At 42.9% G+C, this 19,293-nt stretch overlaps 1 protein-coding gene and 1 long non-coding RNA gene across 3 annotated transcripts in view; one reads left to right on the plus strand and one right to left on the minus strand.

Moving 5' to 3' along the window:
* Positions 1–1,313: 1,313 nt before the first annotated feature.
* Positions 1,314–7,895, minus strand: LOC129392253 (uncharacterized). Of its 2 annotated transcripts, none has more exons than XR_008617871.1 (3): positions 7,810–7,895; positions 3,353–3,520; positions 1,314–1,727 (listed from the first exon to the last, which is right to left on the minus strand). It is a non-coding gene; the product is annotated as an uncharacterized lncRNA (long non-coding RNA). The 2 variants fall into 2 exon arrangements; XR_008617870.1 differs by lacking the exon at positions 7,810–7,895 and adding an exon at positions 3,631–3,688.
* The window catches only part of CXADR (CXADR Ig-like cell adhesion molecule), a 51,478-nt gene continuing 39,899 nt past the window's right edge, over positions 7,715–19,293 (plus strand). The window contains exon 1 of the mRNA XM_007106899.3: positions 7,715–7,884. Within this exon, the coding sequence (XP_007106961.1) occupies positions 7,842–7,884 (43 nt within the window). The 5' untranslated portion in view covers positions 7,715–7,841. The remainder of the gene's footprint in view (positions 7,885–19,293) is intronic.

Below are 19,293 nucleotides of genomic sequence, written 5' to 3' on the forward strand. Positions count from 1 at the left end.
TATTCAAGTATAAAACTGTAAGTGCTCTGAAGGGAAGGTGCCTGGTACTTTGAGAAACTATAAAGCTGAAATTTGATTTAATCCAGTGGTCTCCTAGGGTGGGACATTTGATCTGAAACAGGAAAGATGACTAGGAGATACCCGCTTGAGAAGGTCAAGTAGTCCAGGCAGAGAGAACAGTTTATGCAAAGTGGCTGTAGCCACAGGGAGATAGGGCGTATGAGATGAGCTTGGAAAGGTATCTAAGAGCTAATCCCATTCATAGTTAAGACGTATCATCTCTGTCATAAACACAATGGAAGCCCTTGAAGAGCTAACTTTATTGGGAGGGAATGTGTCCTACTACGTGTCATTATGGTCTAATCAAAGAGAGGGGAACTTATTCTGAATTCCATCTCTGACTCCTGGAATGCCTTGTTATCACTTTAATGGCTCCATGACTCAAGTTTCTTTGCCTATAACCAGTTTACTTCAGTGTGTGTTGTCTCAAGTGTTGTAGAGATATTTTAAGGAACAATGAGTCATAACTGCTGAGTTCTTTGAACTCCTGGGATGAAAGATGCTAAACAGCTTATTAATATAAAGCATTGTTATTACCTATCAGACAGAAAGCTGTCTCCTGCCAAAAAGAAACCAGCAAAATATAAAGTATATGAGGCTCCATCTACTTCTGTAATACTTAAATTTATAATCTAGGTATAAATTAAATGGGCTTAATGCTGGGTAGTCTCAGCATCTTTGATCTAAAATGCCCAGAGCACTCTGCAAATATGAACCCATCTATTCTCAGAACACCAGCCACTATAATTCTTTCTTCCTGAGAATTATGATAGAGTTCACAAAGTTTACATTTCTTTCTAAAGGTCACCACCAAAGTTAGGGTAAAATTTTCCAAAAAGGAATAAGCTCCTGGTTTATTCTGCCAGTCCTGTTGTTTGTTTGCTTGGTTTTCACTCAAACAAGCAAACAAAAACACCTCAAAGCCAAATTATAAACTATAGAACATGGAGATAAAGGAAGAGCTTTAAAAAAAAACCAAACTAGCAATAAACTTTCACCCTAAGTAAATATCTTATCTCTTTCTTATCTTTAGTATAGGGCAGTTTAATACTTTATGTATTGTTTTGGCCTAAGAGGAAAAGTAGAGAAAAGAAACTGGAGATGAAGAAACCGTAAGGTTAGGGACTTTTTGCGAAAGAAGTAAAATAGAGACGGAGATGAGAAGGAAGTTTGTAAGCTGACTCCTTTTTTTTCCTTTCAAAGAAAACCTTTAATATTATTGGTACCTTCGTAACAACTTCTATTAGGGGTGGAGAGAGAGAGGGAGAGAGAAGCAATGCCCAGTGCCAACTTATCCAGGGCCTGTGAAAATGTTTTTAGTTCTTTTATTTATTTATTTTAAATGTATTTATTTTAGTGATTTATTTTTGGCTGTGTTGGGTCTTCGTTGCTGTGCACAGGCTCTCTCTAGTTGTGGCGAGCGGCGGCTACTCTTCATTGTGGTGTGCGGGCTTCTCATTGCAGTGGCTTCTCTTGTTGCAGAGCACGGGTCCTAGGTGCGTGGGCTTCAGTAGTTGCGGCATACGGGCTCAGTCGTTGTGGCACAGGGGCTTAGTTGCTCCGCGGCATGTGGGATCTTCCCGGACCAGGGATCAAACCCGTGTCCCCTTCATTGGCAGGTGGATTCTTAAGCACCGTGCCACCTGGGAATTCCTCCTTTAGCTCTTCTAAATTAGAAGAAATAATGATATGATCTAGCCTGGATTAAATTTGTCTTTATATCAACACAGCCATAAAAGACAATTTAAAATATTTTTTTATTGGTAGAAGAGGTTCACAAAAGCAAAAATACCCAGGGCCTGTGCAAGTTAGAACGTGGCCTTAGAAATGCCCTAACTTAGATATTTTGAAGAAAAGTTGCTGAGGAAATCCTTAACAAGGATTTATTTTTCTACCCAGACACCAGAGCATCTCACAAAAGCAACTAAATATAATGTTTTTCAAATGATTCAACAAACTGAATGGAGCCAGCTAAGTGAAAAAATCTGGAGGGCGACCAACAAAGGAAGATGTGGTTTGATTTCTCTATACAGCTAATCTACAGAGCATGGGATTGTTATTTTATCTAAAAGGGCTATTGAAGTGATCAGAGTGATTAGCCTCATTGACAATTTATAACTACAAGCCCTTCCTCATGCTGGTTTCTGATCCAAACTTACATTAACTGTGTGATCTGATAAACATAATGCCAAAAATCATTTTTTAAGTTTCCCTGGAATGGTAGTGCCCCTAAGATCCTGGAAGAAGCTAATACAAATCCTCTCTCAAGGAAAGCACTTAAATCCCTCCAATGATTCACACAGATAAAGTTCCACAAATAAAAAGCCTATGATAAAAAATAATCATAGGGCTTCCCTGGTGGCGCAGTGGTTGAGAATCCGCCTGCCGATGCAGGGGACACGGGTTCGTGCCCCGATCCGGGAAGATCCCACATGCTGCAGAGCGGCTGGGCCCGTGAGCCATGGCCGCTGAGCCTGTGCTTCCAGAGCCTGTGCTCCGCAACGGGAGAGCCACAACACTGAGAGGCCCACGTACCACAAAAAAAAAAAAAAAAACCAAAAAAAAAAATAATAATCATAAAACATGAAAAAAAGAAGCCTAACATGAGCAAGAATCTGCATAAACAACAAAGAAATAAAATGGGACACAGATTTCAGATAATGTAATTATTGTGCACCTAATCTATATTAAATGTGTTTAATATGCTTAAAGAAATATAAGAGATATTTGGGAGTATGAGTAGGGAACAAACAAATATGAAAAAAGATTATCTATAAATAGATAGTTGAAATTAAAATCCGTTCAGAGAACTGAATAGAAGATTCAACACAACTGAAGGCAGAGTTATTAACTGGAAGATAAAACTGAAAAAATTACCTGGGATTCAGTTCAGAATATCAAACACACGAAAAATATGAGAATGAGATATGAAGGTTAGAATGAAGAGGTGTAAAATACATCTAATGGGTATCTCAGAGTATGATAAAAGAAAGTGGGAAAAGCAATATTCAACAAGATTTTGAATACTGAGATTTTTCCAGAATTGGGGGATGACAGTAATTCTCTCAGGTTCAGGAAATCATTGGCTGGATAAATAAACAGCAACTCCAAACCAGACGTAATGAAATTGAATAACAAATCAAAGAGCTCTTAAAAACTGCCAGATTAACTACAAGGATCATTAGACTGACTTCATTAGAGCAGCAAAGGAAGACAGAATACAGTGGAATAGTATTTTGAAAGCATTGACAGACAGACCAATAAGCCCCAAATTCTGTATCAAGAACTCTACCTTTTAAGAATGAAGGCAGGGGCTTCCCTGGTGGCGCAGTGGTTGAGAGCCCGCCTGCCGATGCAGGGGACACGGGTTCGTGCTCTGGTCCGGGAGGATCCCACATGACGCGGAGCGGCTGGGCCCGTGAGCCATGGCCGCTGGACCTGCGCGTCCGGAGCCTGTGCTCTGCAACGGGAGAGGCCGCAACAGTGAGAGGCCCGCGTACCGCAAAAAAAAAAAAAAAAAAAAAAAAAAAATGAAGACAATATTTTTAGACAAACAGAAACAAAGTTTACCTTAAAGAGATCCTCAGTAAAGGTATTTGTAAAGGACATACTTCTGGAAGAAGTTAAAGAAGTGTTTTGAGATACAAGAAGAAATGGTGAAGAATGTGTAGACTGTTGATGAAAGAAAAACACACAATCTAAAAGTTGTGAATGTAGTTTCATTTGGGGACCTTATGAGGATATAGCCTGGGGAGCAGTCTCTCAGACAGTTACGGGGAAATGCTTTAAAGAGGTAAGGGAGGAGCCAGGATATACATAGGAGTTTTTTGCTGAAAAAAAAAACAAAACAAAAAACACACACACATGTAGTCAAACATCAAAATATTACTGCTAATCACAAAAAACCAGATATCTCAAGTCAGTGATTTTAGTGCTTTTCTCTATGTGGGAAGATGCAAGAGTCTGGGCTCACTGAATTCATTCCTTAGACATGCATCTTAACTATCTAGGCCTAGGATCCAAAGGCACAGAATGCTTCCTGTTTTTCTCCATCCTGAATTCTCCTCAGGGTGCACTATTGGGTGGGGGAGGGCAGTTGCAGTGGTTGATGGCTTGATCCTAGTAGAACTGGAATGACAGGCAACATTCTTTGTTTATTGGCCTGGCGGGCAACATTCCCTTTCCACAAGACAAATCTAATTAGACACTGGCTATATAAAAAAAAAAAAATGACAATGTATAATTATAAGGTAGACAGAACAAAAACAATGGATGACAATAAATTAGGAGAGGGATTTGATAGGGGTTAAACCAGTCTAAGATCCTTGTATTATTCAGGGGAAGAGTAAAGATGTCAATTCTCTTCAGACTTTAAAAATTTCAATATTCATGGGAACATTTCACCCCAATTGAGGGCAGATTTTTGAATAAAGATGGAGAATTAAACACATGCATCTGCCTCTACTTCTCCCAAAGAAAACCTCACTAAAATCACAGTAAATAGACTTTCAAAGGCCTCCAGGTATAAGGACAAAGAAGACAGAAGATGAAGTACCGAATTTTTGGAAACTGAAAAGCAGATGGGTGCAAGTTTACTGACTGAATGCACTCAAGAAACTTGAATTCTAGGCCAGCAATGGTCCAAATGAAGCTTCAAATAGTTTTTCAAAACCGAGCAGGACCCCATGGGGCCCTCCAGGGTACAAATCCTTCCTGTGTCCCCATTTCTTGTTTGTAGGAGATAGGTTTCAATCAGCCTCTTTGACCTTCCCTGAAGTCCGAAGGGCAGGTTCAAACAGTTGCTAATCAGAAAAGTGAGGGAATGCAGAAACAAAGGAAGAGCAATCAAGAAACAATAGCACAGCAATAAAGCAGGGTCCTGGTTACTCCTCAAGGAATATACATAACAATGTCTTTGAGTTCTTCTGCAGGAACTAAGGCCCCCCCACCCAGGCCGAGGAAGGTAACTCCAGGCTGAGCACAAGAGTCCTGGAGTACCAACCTGTCACCTCACCACTAACCAATCATAAGAAAGTCTGCACACAGTGGAAGATAACAAAGACTCTGAAATCCTCCCCAAATGATTAACTGCAATTAACTCCCCCTTTTTCCCTTTAAAACTTTTCATGGTCGAGCAGTCTTTGGAGTTGGTTCTTGAATAACTCCACCTGGGGGTCCACTTTCTCCCCAGGTTGCTGGCCTGCTGAATAAAGCAACCTTTCCTTTCCAAACAACACTTGACTTGGAGTGCTTGGTCCCTAAGAAAGGGCAATTTATTTACTGGTTGCATGCTATTTGTTACCTTGGTTTGAGGATACCGAACAATCCATAACTTGTACATTCCAGAATTAATGAGATTATCTCATTACAGATTCCAGGAGACATAATTTCCAAGCTGACAACAATAACAAAGACTATTTAAGGTGTCATTAAGAAGTTTCAGACTACTGCATAATTTCAGCTGTTTATATGAAATAATGTACTCATAAGCCAAAGTCTAAACATGACTTCAATTCAAATAACTTTTTTCCCCAGTTTTAATGTAATTTCTAAAAGAAAAATAGTTCACTAAATAAGAGAAACTGCTCCTTTCAAAGTTACTTAAATCTTAGAGATGACACATTTGAAAAATCTGTGTTCAGTAATCTAAAGAAGTAGAAAACATTAATTTTGTGAAATTTACCTTTACTTGCTAAAAAGCTATATTAAGGTGTAATGATTTGTGAGTTATTGTACAGATATTTACAAACACTTTATTAATATATGAATTAAATATATTCAGTTCAACAAATACTAGAGAACCTACTATGGGCTGTGCTCCCAAGAGTAAAAAAGATGAAAAATGTGCCTTTTGGCCTTCTAGGAATATTCAGAGTAACAGAAGTGATTGATAGGTATGAAAATGCCTACCACAGAAGGAGGCAAAAGGTAAGGAGTGTAAAACAAAGTACCAGAAGGAAAAGGATTAAGATGAAAATCCTTTCGGGTAATTGCTGAAGATTTCCTCTAGATGACCCCTGAGATGACCCCTGAGGGTGGGTTTGCTTTCTACTGAAGGAGACACTCAAGGTAGCAACCTGATAACAAAATGTGTGCTGCTTGCAAGTGATTAATACCAGAAGAGTCCTCATAAACAGTCTGAAATAGATATGAATTTTAATACTTAATCTCTTCTAATCTCATAAAATATAACGTGGTGCATAAAATTTCAAGTTCCAAATATTTTATACCTTCAATTATATCCAGTGGAATTCCTGTTTCCTCAACTAATAGGAAGTCCCTAGCAGTTACTCTGGACTCTCCTTAGATCAGCCAGGATCCCACCAGAGACAAGTTAAATCAAGATCGCTGGAGTAGGGGTTCAGGTATTTGTATTTTACAAAAGTTCTCCAGATAATTTTAATGTGCAGCCAGGGTTGCAAATCACCTGCCTAAATTGTAGTTGGGCAATTTTGGTCTTCCCGATAACTGGTTTACTTTCTTTGCTAGTTCAATAAATAACAAGAATTTTCCAATATTATTTTTTATTAGCTTCCACCTTACTGACCACTCACTATGTGCCAGGCACGGTGCCAAGCATACTTTTGTGCATTGTCTCTGATTTTCATAGCTACCCTTGGAGTAGGTGCTGTTTCTAAGTTACTTGCCCAGTTACTACCCCATTCCGGAGCCCAAGAATTTACCCACTGCACAATACTTCTCTCCTCACTAACTGACTCCTCATAAGGAACTGTTGTGAACACCAAAGTCTCTCAGCAGATATAAATAAACGTTATCTGGAAAGACCAACGAAGAACAAGTAATGGAGGGTACCAGGAGGCAGAAGGGACATTGCAGGGCTGACCGGGAAATTCTGCGAGATTCAAGATCTCTAATCCCCTGGTCTCCCAGCTACCGCCCGCGCCCCCCGCCCCCCCACCGCCCCACCGCCCCAAGCCTTTAACCGTCCCTACTTAAACCCACTTTTCAAACTCACTGGCCCTTGTTGGCCAATTTCAGAGCTGGAATAACGTTTAAATACAAGGGAGAAGCCCAATCCGGGTTATTTCCCAAATTAGCTTAGTCATTACTGGATGGGGAAAAGCCTTCTCTAGCCTTCTTCTACATCAGCCTGAAAGGACTCTACGACATGGGAGCAAATGCCAGGGCTGTCCACTGGGCTTCCTCTAGGGTCTTAGGTGGAAGAGCCCGCCCCAGCAGCAAACATCCAGAGATAGGAGGCGTGGCTGGAGGCTCCCACGCCTACTACCTCGAGGGGAGGGTGGGGTAAGTGCAGGCGGGGCTGACTGCTTTAGTTGCCTTTCAGGGTCCGGGGGCAGGTGGGTGAGTTTTGTCCCGTGCCCTTGCCTTTAAGCCAGGGTGCGATAGCAGTTTCTGTCGTCTGGGGAGAGGGGCTGGCCCGACCCACGTGCACAAACCCAATTTAACTGAAGGCATTGAGGCGGGGGATCCGAGTTCAGGCTTGGGGCGAGTGGCTGCCGGCGCACGTCAACGCCCAAGCTCCTCTGGCAGGAGTTCCTTACTCGCGTGGGTCGCAGGGCAGCCCGCTGGGGGCTCCCGGTTGCCATAGCAACCCACGCGCCTGGCAGGGACCGCGAGCGCCGCAGGGCTTCGCTACTACCGGAAGTGACGTGTTTCACCTGCCGAGCGAGGGCGGGGTGGGGCCGGGCTGCGAGGTGCCGCCGCAGCCAGCCGGTCGGGAACGCGCGGGGAGCCGGGTGATTGAGACCCCGGGTGAGAGCCGCTTACCTGCAGTCGTCGCCCACAGCTGGGCCGCCACCATGGCGCTTCTGCTGCGTTTCGTGCTCCTGTGCGGAGTCGCGGGTGAGTGGGCGACAGATTGGTCCCTCGGGTCTTTAATTGCCTGGCCAACCCTGGGGCGCTCGCTGCCTGCGGCCACCCGGGAACAATGAGGCTTGGGGGAGGGGGCGGGCGCGATTTGGGGGCGCTGCGGCAGTGGTGGCGGTGCGCGCGGAATTGCACCGGGGTGATTTTGCCGGACCTGGCGCGCGAGCCCCGAAGGTGGGGCCGCTGGGAGGGGAGCGCTGCGGGGCCGTGGGGTACCGGGGGAGCGTTGGAGTGGGGGACCGAGCCCGGGAATGTGGGGCGGCGGTGGAGAGGGCTCCTCGGGAGCGGGTGGGTGGGCGCGGCGTGCCGGCTGCGCCTGGCGTCTCTCCCAGACTATTCTTTGCCGCGGGTGCGGGCTTTGCTTTATTTGCTCTTGCCCTTTCGAAACCTTGTTAGCCGCGGTGTCGTTTCCAAAGGGGTTACCCGGTTTCAAAAGCCTTGGGCGGCGAGTTTTCAGGTGTCGAGCAGTCCAAGCCAGGAGACCGAATTACAAACGCCATGATTAAATGGACACTGAGCTTTTCAGTGCCTCAGATCGTCCAAGGTACCTCTAGGAAAGAGGCGCTGAACGAACTGTAGGCTGAGTATTCTTGGTCTCATGGAAGAGGCGAGCCCAGGCACGAGCTGTTAACTAGACGGGAACTCGACGAAGTGGACCGTGGAAAATCAGAAGTAGATTCCTGCAAAAATGCAGTATTGATTTCTGCAGTCGCGGGGCAAAGTGCAAAGGAGAAATTAGTAACCTTGGTTTTGAGTTTATAATGTTTTGATTCATTTTGATGATAAGATGAGTTGTACAGGGAATTTCGAAAGGATTCGCCAAGTAATACACGTTCGACTGCGCCTTTCTCGGGAGGGGGAAAAGGGCATTTAAAACTGCGTGGACATAAGGTATAGTCGTTCGATATCTTTAAAAAACTGATTTATTGCCATGTCCCTGCTTTAACCAACTGATATTGTTTTGTCAAAGTAAGCATTTTCGAACCAAAGGATTCATTAAACCAACCACCACAACAAAAAAAATCCATCGGTGGGACCCTAGGAGGCACACTTTGTGTAGCCTCCGGAAGGATAATTTTTTTAAGCGCTCTGAAGCTGGATCGAGTGGCCCTTTCTGTTGGGATGGCTCTCTGCTTCCTGTTGAAATGTTAATTCCATTGTTGGATGCCCCAGCTGTGAGCATTACTCATGGGATCAACATTCTATTAACAAGTCTAATCTTCGATATGAGTCTCTAGCATTACCTCCACCTTTTTAATACATATCATTTAGACGTGGCTGAAATTTCCAAAGTAAAGCTTCCGGAAAAGCTAAGTCAGTAACCATTTTACATGATACGTTACACCTTATTTTGGTCAAGGACTAAACTGAAGTAGAAGTTGAAAACATTGTGATCTCTGTGGAAAAAAATGTTTTAGCCTATATCTAGAGCAGAGAACTGGAAGAACATAAACCATATAGAGGATCCCCCCCCCCCCCCAGGGATATCAGGATAATTGTCTGGATTTCATTTTTTTCTGGATGCCTCACTTTGGTAGGCACAGTCTCATCCTAGGATATTTTGCTACATATAGAGTCATTATGCTCATAAACTGTACACTATGGTGCAGTGAACATCTCTTTCAAGGACTGTTGGCTTCAACTAAACTATTTTACTTCAATTTTCCAGCTTAGGAAACAACTCAAAAACTGTAATTGATGTATGGCTTTGGGTATTCAGATACTTCTTGACATCTTAGAAATTTATTGCCATGAACTCAGTTTGAGTGGTAACATGATTGGATTCTGCAATTGGCAAAACAAGGTGGAGGCCTACATATTAAAAAATTGCAGTGCTATTAGTAGATCTTCCTCTAGAGCTGTCTCTGTGGGTTGTAGAGTTTTGTGTTGTACTCTGGTTGCTGATGGAACTCTTTTTGATGCGTTTTTATCACCTACCTAGTAGCAAGTTGTACCACTAGTAATAGTAGTGTCAGTAGTTGTGGCACGCGGGCTCAGTTGTAGTGGCATACGGGCTCTGGAGTGCAGGCTCAGTAGTTGTGGCGCACGGGCTTGGTTGCTCCGCGGCATGTGGGATCTTCCCGGACCAAGGCTCGAACCTGTGTCCCCTTCATTGGCAGGCGGATTCTTCACCACTGCGCCAACAGGGATGTCCCTGATTACTCAGTTATTAAATGCCAGGCACTGTTCCAAGGGCTTTACGTACACTCATTTAATGTACCTTGCAGCCCTAGAGGATATATATGTATTATAATGATCCCTACTGTACAAGTGGAGAAACTGAGGCATGAAGTGGTTGTATAGCTTTACTTGCTAAGGTCACAAATTTCTTTCTGAATCCCTTTTCTTATCACTGTGCTGCCACTTTCCTCTTTGATTACCTCTAGTCGACATCTTAAATTTGTATCACTGGTTATCTGTCATTTATTAAGAACCCGCTGTTGGTTTGACCGTGTGCCAAGTACTGAAGGCTTTTATTATTAGCCTTTTAATTTCTTGATCTTAGTTGAATATTTTCAGGCCCTCTGCGAACACGAGGATCCAGGGCTTAGACTGGTGGTGTAAGCTTAAATGGCCCATGACCCAGCAGCATCATTGTCACCTAGGGATGACAGTGTTAAAGTTTGGGGTACTGCTGCTTTTCACAGTGTCGATATGAGTGAAAGTAAAGTACTGGCCGGTGATTCTGGTCTCCAAACCACTTGTTAGCCATGCAGTGGCGGCAGGACCCTGTTCTCTGTGCTTCAGTTGCTGCTTGTGTCAAGAATGGGAATCCCACTATATCAGTTGATATAGCGGGAAATGTTTATTGTTTTGCTTTACCTGGTGTTTTTGCCTCTACTTGAAAAAATGAAGATTATTAGATGTGAACTTTATTCCCTCCATATGCCTCTCTCTTAATTACATTCCTATCATTATTCCACCACCAGGGCAAAAGTTGCCCTTCTCCAAGGCAAGCCACCCAACATTGGCTCCTTGCCCTATCTGTTGTGGGGTTTCCATAAAATTACCCAATATATCTCATTGAACTAGGTCAGAGGGCAGGGGCATTACCTGTGCTCCTGTTCATTGTTACAGTCCCGGTGTTAGCTTGTGGCACCTGGCAGATAGCAAGTGTTCAGCAAATGTTGCACGGCTGAACGTTTTCAGCCTCTTTGCCAATAGGCCTATGTATATGACATGGCCCTCATCAGTTATATCTCTTTCCCTTCTCATCCAATAAAGATGGTCCTCCACTAGTGATCATTCCACTAGCCTTACTTCATCCCATTGTCAGAAGTTAAGCCTCTGCTTTATCTCTGACCTCATTATTCCATCTCACCCACCTGCTTCAGTTGCCAAAGGTATCAATGACCACGTGCCAAATCCGTTTATTTCTTTAGAGCTCCTTGACACCTATTTTGGTTCTTTCCTACTCTGTTAACCTGCCCTTCACTGCCTTCTTCAGTAGGTCCCCTAAATGCCAGCCTCCCCCATGATTTAACCCATAGCCCTCTTCTCAGTCTCCATCTTAAACCTGGGTGACTTCATCTGTCCATCACTGTACACTCAGAATTGTTGCCAGTGACTTAAAAATGTTGCCAGCTCACCTCTCCTTTGAATTCTGGGCCACTATTTCCAACTGCCTAACATTCAGCATCCCACCTGAATGCACTTGAGTACCTCTGCAGGTCCTCAACTGAACTTAGCATTAATTAACTGATTAAATGATCCAGGCATTCAGATATCTGTGGCGTACTGTATACTATGGCTGTGCTAGATGCTCCTACAATAGTACGGGCGTTGGCAAGGTGCAAAAGGTTTGGTGGAGCGTTCCCAGCAGATGGAGATCTGAAAGGGTGTGATGTGCCTTGGGTTCAGTGCGTATAAGGCATCCAACTAACACTTCTCTTTTTGATGTGCACCTTGAGTCATTATAAGGACGTGTGGGGTGGAGCTTGAGAGTTTACATTTGAACAGGTTCCACATGACGTCACTGCTGAGTACACTTTGCGTGGACAGAGACCCAGAGACTGTGCCGAGAGCTTAGGAGATGATCCCCCAAGAGTGGCACTGAGAAGCTTGTGGAGGTGTTAAAGAAGTGAGGTTATACACTGAGATTTATTCTCTTGAATTGTGTAGAACTCTGCAGCAGTTCTGGAGGCACGTAGGACCAATAGATCTAACGCATTAATCCACCTGGGATGACCTGCAGACAAGCAGTCCCTGTTGAAATACAGCAGAGTGGTGCTGGGCTTCCTCTCTCATCTGAAAATTGTTCTCAGGGAGATGCAGAGGAACCTGGTATCTGGCTGATTGAATGAGTGGCAAGAAAAAGTTGGAGGGAGCCAGTAAGATTTCTGGCTTGAGTGAATGATCATGTCACTAATCTATAGGGAATAAAGAAAGGAGAAGCAAGCTTTAGGGAGATGACAGTGAGCTTTGGACAAGTTGTATTTGTGGTGCCTGAGGGGAATGGAGGTGAAAGATACCCAGGAGGAGGACTTAAGCAAAGGACTGGATCTCAGGAGAGAGGCAAAGATGGGTGATACAGAATTGAGAGTCACTGCTGATAGGTGGCATCTGTGTCTGGTTAACCAGGAAAAGCAGGTAGGGCTAGAAAAGAAGGTGAAATGCGATGCTGGGGAACATCGACATCTAATAAGTAGGCAGGAGGTGAGGAACCCGGAGACAGTAAGGAGTGATGGAGAGTGCAGGAGAACTAGAGGATGAGGGTGTCCCAGAAACTGATGAAGAAATGACGTCAGTGGGTCTTACCTTTGGAGATTATTGAGAACATTTGGGAAGTGATCGAATCCAGAGGGAGGACAGTACCTGTACTGTGGGAGTAAAGCTAGATTTTAAGAGTTTGAGGAGAGGGCATCAGGTAAGTAGAGAATAAGAGATTACTTTGCACTTGCAGTTGGTTTAGTGCGTGTTGCACGTATGGCCTTCATTCCAGGGGACAGTAGCAGACTCCATGGGAGAAGGTAGAAGCCAGAAGATAAGAACTCTAACTTGTGTGTGTGTGTGTTTATTGAAGTTTAGTTGATTAACAATGTTTCAGGTGTACAGCAAAGTGATTCAGTGTGTGTGTGTGTGTGTATACACACACACACACACACATACTTTTTCAGATTCTTTTCCATTATAGGTTATTATAAGGTACTGAATATAGTTCCCTGTACAGTAGGTCTTCGTTGTTTATCTAGAACTCTTAACTTCCAACCACCCAGACATAGAACCTTGTTCACATGATCATTCTTCTTTAAAACGGTGTATTCCTCTTTACACTCATTCCGGGACTCTGCACCCTTTGGCTTCCCAGGGGATGTCACTGTCTCATCCCATCTCTTATGTAGGGATCCCATCAACTTTAAAAAAGCTTAAATATCCCTCCCGACGTGGCTTCAACCCTTAATATCCCTCTTTCAGCACTGCCTGTCTCTCCTTTTCTCCACCGGATTTCTTGAAGGACTTGCCTGCATTTGTTGACTCCATTATTTTCCTTCATATCCATTAATTCTTCCACCCTTTGCAATCTGATTTTCACCCCCCTCTACTCCTGTGAAACTGCAGTGGCCGCTGTGGCTGCATCCAGTGGACAGGTCACACCTTCAGCCTCTTAAACCTCTTAGCAAGAATGGCTCTATTGACTAACCTCTTTCCTCCTTGAGCTGTCCCTCATTCTCCTTTGTGGGCCCACTTTCCTCCCTCTACTTAAATGTCAGTTTCTGGCTTCAGTTACCATTTATGTCTGTACAGCCTCCAGTCTGTTTCCTGTCTCACTCTCCCAAAGCTTTGCCCATAATGTCAAACCACTCACTTGACAGCTCTGCTTAGACTTCCCCCAGGTACCACCGGTTGAACCTGTCTCCAAACCACTGTTCTCTCTCACATTAAATGGCATTTTCAGCCACCAAAATGCCCAGGTACAAATCTGGGTACCTTACTTGACTTTTCGTATTCTCTCCCCAGCTTACACCCAGTTTCTAAGTCACTTGTATCCCTCCAGCCACTCCTGGAGGGATACAGCCTACCTCAGTGTATACCACCATCTCTTAAGATGGTTGAAGTAGCTTCATAATTGGTTTTTCATTGAGTGAGGAAATAAATGGGGAAAGATGTACTAGGCAGGAATTTCTGTTTGTTGGCTTGAGAAAAGATCTGGAAGGGAAACAGTATTTGAAGATCAAGAATAGGTATATCGTTGAAGAGGGGAGCAGGGCTGGGCTCGGCATCCTGCACAGGCCAGCTTTGTGTGTGTCAGCCCTGCCATGCGTTCAGTATTGGAGTGAATTTATGTTACCACTCCAGTCTCATTTTAATTCCCTGCTTGCAGCCTGTTCTCTCTCCCTTCATTCGTTTCCGCCTTTCCTCTATCATACTCAAATCATTTTCAGGTGTAACTAAGTAAAGGCAAGAATTGAGACTGGGAGCTTTTGATTTGCTTCATTTGGTGGGCAGGAAGTAATGGATGTGAACGTTAAAATAATTTAAAAATTTTTAAAGTAATTATTAAGGTAACCTGGAAAATAATTAAAAATTATCTAACTGAAATGAGCTTATGGCTTTATCTTACTGTCATCTACGTAGCATTTTTATTTTTATTTTTATTTATTTATTTATGTATTTCGGCTGTGCCAGTCTAAGTTGCGGCATGTGGGATCTTTAGTTGCAGCACACATGCGGGATCGAGTTCCCCAGCCAGGGGTGGAACCCAGGCCCCCTGCATTGGGAGCTCAGGACCTTAGCCACCGGACCAGCAGGGAAGTGCCTCCCTTGCATTTTTTAAAGAAAACAAATCTAATGTTCTAGAATAATTGTTAGATTGGTTTTGGAATTAGATTGGTTTCTTTTAAGAATATGATGCTAAGTGGAAGTAAAGAGCAGTAACCTTTTTTAGCCCTGGCTCCTTTATTTTCTACTTAATTTCTTCAGTGGGGCTGAAATTACAAATGGTGGCGTGTGAGGGGGATGGGAGAACTTCACCTTGGCACAGTGAAGTGGTCTGTACAGGAAGCTGGTAGTTTATGGTTTGGTGATCTCTTGGGGCTCATTTATTGATATTCTTTGTAATTTGTTCACTTTGTTGAATCCATTACTGTCTCCACGTAAAAGAAAATGGGAAGGAAGTTGAAAATGTTTCTGTGTTCAGTGGCAAAATGGTGACTTAAAGGAACATTTACCTCTTTTGTGCTTTCCCACTGGTCTTTTCTGTAGGCTTTCCCTCCCCTCATTGACTCACCCTTTCTGGTTTCTAATAATGAGTTAGCCAATTAAAGTTTAAGCCTTAAAGGCCTTAGCTTGACTCAGCAGTATTTGGGGTTTATTTTAATTGGCAGGGTGCTGGTAGAAGAAAAGGTTATTGCCTGCTCAGTTGACAAAGGGAAGGTAGGATAAGGGAAGGAGATAGTAACCGTCTATTTTTAGGGTAGGTGTGAGATCAATGGCATGGTTCAGTTTGTCCTTTGATAGTTGGTGAGAAAAGGATTAATACTCACATTAACCAATGTTTATACAAACTGAGACGATGCAAATTTCTTTACAGACTATTAAATCACTTGCATTCTTTCAAAGATATTTTACAGGTTGGAATGGGAATGACTTTCGTTTACTTCTAAGAAATAAAACTTCAGATTTCAGAAAGAAGCAACGTAACTAATTATGATTACTTTTTCACTTCCCTATCGTGTAGCTGTATGTTCTGTTTGAGCATTTATTTTTTATTTATTTTTTTTTGTGTGGTATGCGGGCCTCTCACTGTTGTGGCCTCTCCCGTTGCGGAGCACAGGCCCCGGACGCGCAGGCCCAGCGGCCATGGCCCACGGGCCCAGCCGCTCCGCGGCACGTGGGATCCTCCCAGGCCGGGGCGCGAACCCGGTTCCCCTGCATCGGCAGGCGGACGCGCAACCACTGCGCCACCAGGGAAGCCCTGAGCATTTATTTATTTATTATCTATCTATCTATTTATTTATTTATTTATGGCTGCCTGGGTCTTTGTTGCTGCACGCGGGCTTTCTCTAGTTGTTGCGAGCGGGGGCTACTCTTTGTTGCGATGCGCAGGCTTCTCATTGCGGTGGCTTCTCTTGTTGCGGAGCCGGGGCTCTAGGCACGCGGGCTTCAGTAGTTGTGGGACGCAGGTTTAGTTGCTCCGAGGCATGTGGGATCTTCCCGTACCAGGGAACCCATGTCCCCTGCATTGGCAGGTGGATTCTTAACCACTGCGCCACCAGGGGAGTCCCTGTGTGAGTTTTATAGGTTTCTCCAAAGGAAGTATGGTTTGGCTGCACAGATAAAAATGCTCTCAAGGAATCTCAAGGAATATGCAGATACGGTGAAATCAAATGTGTTGAGCCACATCTTTGTTGAATTGTTAGAGTGACTCTAGTTGACCCTCCTCAGTCTCTCAGATTCCCCAGTGAAGAGTGCTTTGAACTCTTGAATACCAGACTATTCCCATGGGGGTTTTCTTTAATGGACCAGACAAAAACTTCAAGTGTTTTGTGCCCTGGATAGTTCTACAGTAAGAATTGAGAAGACTCTTTAACCTACTTGGTTGTACACTGTGAAATCTGATACTTTTAGAATGAGCTTGTAACTCGGGGCTAGAAAAGTGATCTTACTGTGTTTTTAAAGACAGGTTCACATGCATCTTATTTGAATCCACTCTCTTGACAGCCTGTGGGTAGGAAGGACACATTTTTTTTTTTTTTTTAAATAAGGAATCAAGTTGTAAGGCCAAGGCCTTAAGTTCAATAAATTATGGCATTGGTCCGAGACAATGCCGTCCTAGTAGAAACATATGTCATTTAAAATGTTCTGGTAGTCACATTTAAAAGTGAAAAGGAAAAGGTGAAATCAATTTGTATATATTTTGTTTAACCCAATATATATAAAATATTAATTCCATATGTGGTCAAATTGAACATCAGTAAGATTACTTTTTTTTTTTTTTTTTCATACTAAGCCTTCAAAATCTGGTATTTTACCTACAGCACATCTCAGTTTGCACTGGCCACATTTCACGTGCTCAGTAGCTGTGTGTGGCTAGCAGACACCCTTTTGGTCAGCACAGGTCTAGACCTTGGAGCTTTAGTTCCCAGTCACCTTCCACCATATTTAGTTTCAGAACATTCCACTAACTAAAATAGCATGGGTGTGGTGTGCCATCAAAACAGCTTTGTCAAATGGAAAGTGCCTTTGGAACTGCTCTCATGAGATTTTATCTAAAATAATTATTTGTATCACAGTGTTCCCGTTGACAACAAGTTTTCTTGTAATCATCAGAGCATTTGTTCCACACAAAATTGTATCAGCTGGTCTTTCTTGGTAGTTATATGCATTTATATTTTAGGTATAAGGTAGAAAAAACAAATATATGGACAAAAATATTTTTAGCTTGCCTATGGGGGAATAAATGCATTTATTTATTTCAATCTCATGGAGAGATTGAAAGTAAGGATAGAGTGGTCCCTGGTGATGGTTGCTAGGAAATTTGCATTTATTTTGGGATATTAGAAAGGAAATCATGCGAAGATTGACGCAATCTTAAAACAGTTAGACATGCTTACAACAGGGTTGTGTTTTTTTTTATTGTAACTAACCTTTTCTTTCTTAACTTCAGTATTTTCCGTAAGTAGGTAACATTTGCTTGTTTTGCTGTGATGTCTCTTCGCTTTTTTTTTTTTCCTGTGATCTCATCTTTATAAGACACTTCACCTGAATTTCTTTGCTTTTTTTGTTGTTGTTTTTTTGGCCAGGTACTCACTTTTCCTGTTTCATGTTAATTAAAGGAAGAAAAGAGAGCCTGAGGTTGTTTTTGAACAAGGAGGCAAAGGCAGATTTCTTAAAATGAAGCGATACGTGTTATTTTACGAAGGTGATGAAAATATTCACTATGGCAACGGATCTGCTTTACCCATAATGCAAAATACCCTATTTGCATTTGTTTTGCCAGAGACTTCTGAAATTAGCATCTCTGTATTAGAGAACATGGGGAAAATAATGCACTACATAGATTGAAAACAGGCTGAGACTTAATTTTTTTTTCTAAGGTTTAAAAAAACAAAACTTTTATTTAGAAAGGCTTAAATGATTGCATACTAATTTGAACAGATAGGTTGTATAAGAAAATTCCATTTTTGATACCCTCCAAGAGTTGGATTCCATTACATGTGCTTTGCTCTTTCTTCAGACCTCTTAACTTCAGACTGGAGTTGAACAGAAATGTGGCTTACTCCTTTCCACTCAATTCACTGAGAATTAATTTTATTTATTTATTTATGGAAGGGTTTTCTTTTTTTAAAATTAGTTATCTATTTTATACATATTAGTGTATATATGTCAATCCCAACCTCCCAATTCATTCCCCCCCTCCCCCCAGCCCCACTTTCCCCCCTTGGTGTTCATACGTTTATTCTCTACGTCTGTGTCTCTATTTCTGCCTTGCAAACTGGTTCATCTGTACCATTTTTCTAGATTCCATGTTAATGGAATATAGAAATTCCATTCTGACTTACTTCACTCTGTATGACAGACTCTAGGACCATCCACATCTTTATAGATGACCCAATTTCGTTCCTTTTTATGGCTGAGTGATATTCCATTGTATATATTTACCACATCTTTATCCATTCCATCTGTCAGTGGGCATTTAGGTTGCTTCCATGACCTGGCTATTGTAAACAGTGCTGCAATGAACATTGGGGTGCAAGTGTCTTTTTGCATTACGGTTTTCTCTGGGTATAGGCCCGGTAGTGGGATTGCTGGGTCATATGGTAATTCTATTTTTAGTTTTTTAAAGCACCTCCATACTGTTCTCCATAGTGGCTGTATCAATTTACATTCACACCTACAGTGTGAGAGGGTTCCCTTTTCGCCACACCCTCTTCCAGCATTTGTTGTTTGTAGATTTTCTGATGATGGCCATTGTAACCGGTGTGAGGTGCTACCTCACTGTAGTTTTGATTTGCATTTCTCTAATAATGAGTGATGTTGAGCAGCTTTTCATGTGCCTCTTGGCCATCTGTGTGTATTCTTTGGCCCATTTTTTGACTGGGTTGTTTGTTTTTTTAATATTTTTTAAAAATAAATTTATTTATTTATTTTTGGCTGCAGTGGGTCTTCATTCTGCATGCAGGCTTTCTCTAGTTGCAGTGAGTGGGGGCTACTCTTCGTTGTGGTGCGTGGGCTTCTCATTGTGGTGGCTTCTTGTTGCAGAGCACGGGCTCTAAGTGCGTGGGCTTCAGTAGTTGTGGCATGTGGCTCAGTAGATGGGGCTCACGGGCTCTAGAGCACAGGCTCAGTAGTTGTGGTACACGGGCTTAGTTGCTCCGCGGCATGTGGGATCTTCCCGGACCAGGGATCGAACCCATGTCCCCTGCATTGGCAGGTGGATTCTTT

This window comes from Physeter macrocephalus, chromosome 1, assembly GCF_002837175.3.
Source record: "Physeter macrocephalus isolate SW-GA chromosome 1, ASM283717v5, whole genome shotgun sequence".
Classification (NCBI taxonomy): Eukaryota; Metazoa; Chordata; class Mammalia; order Artiodactyla; family Physeteridae; genus Physeter; species Physeter macrocephalus.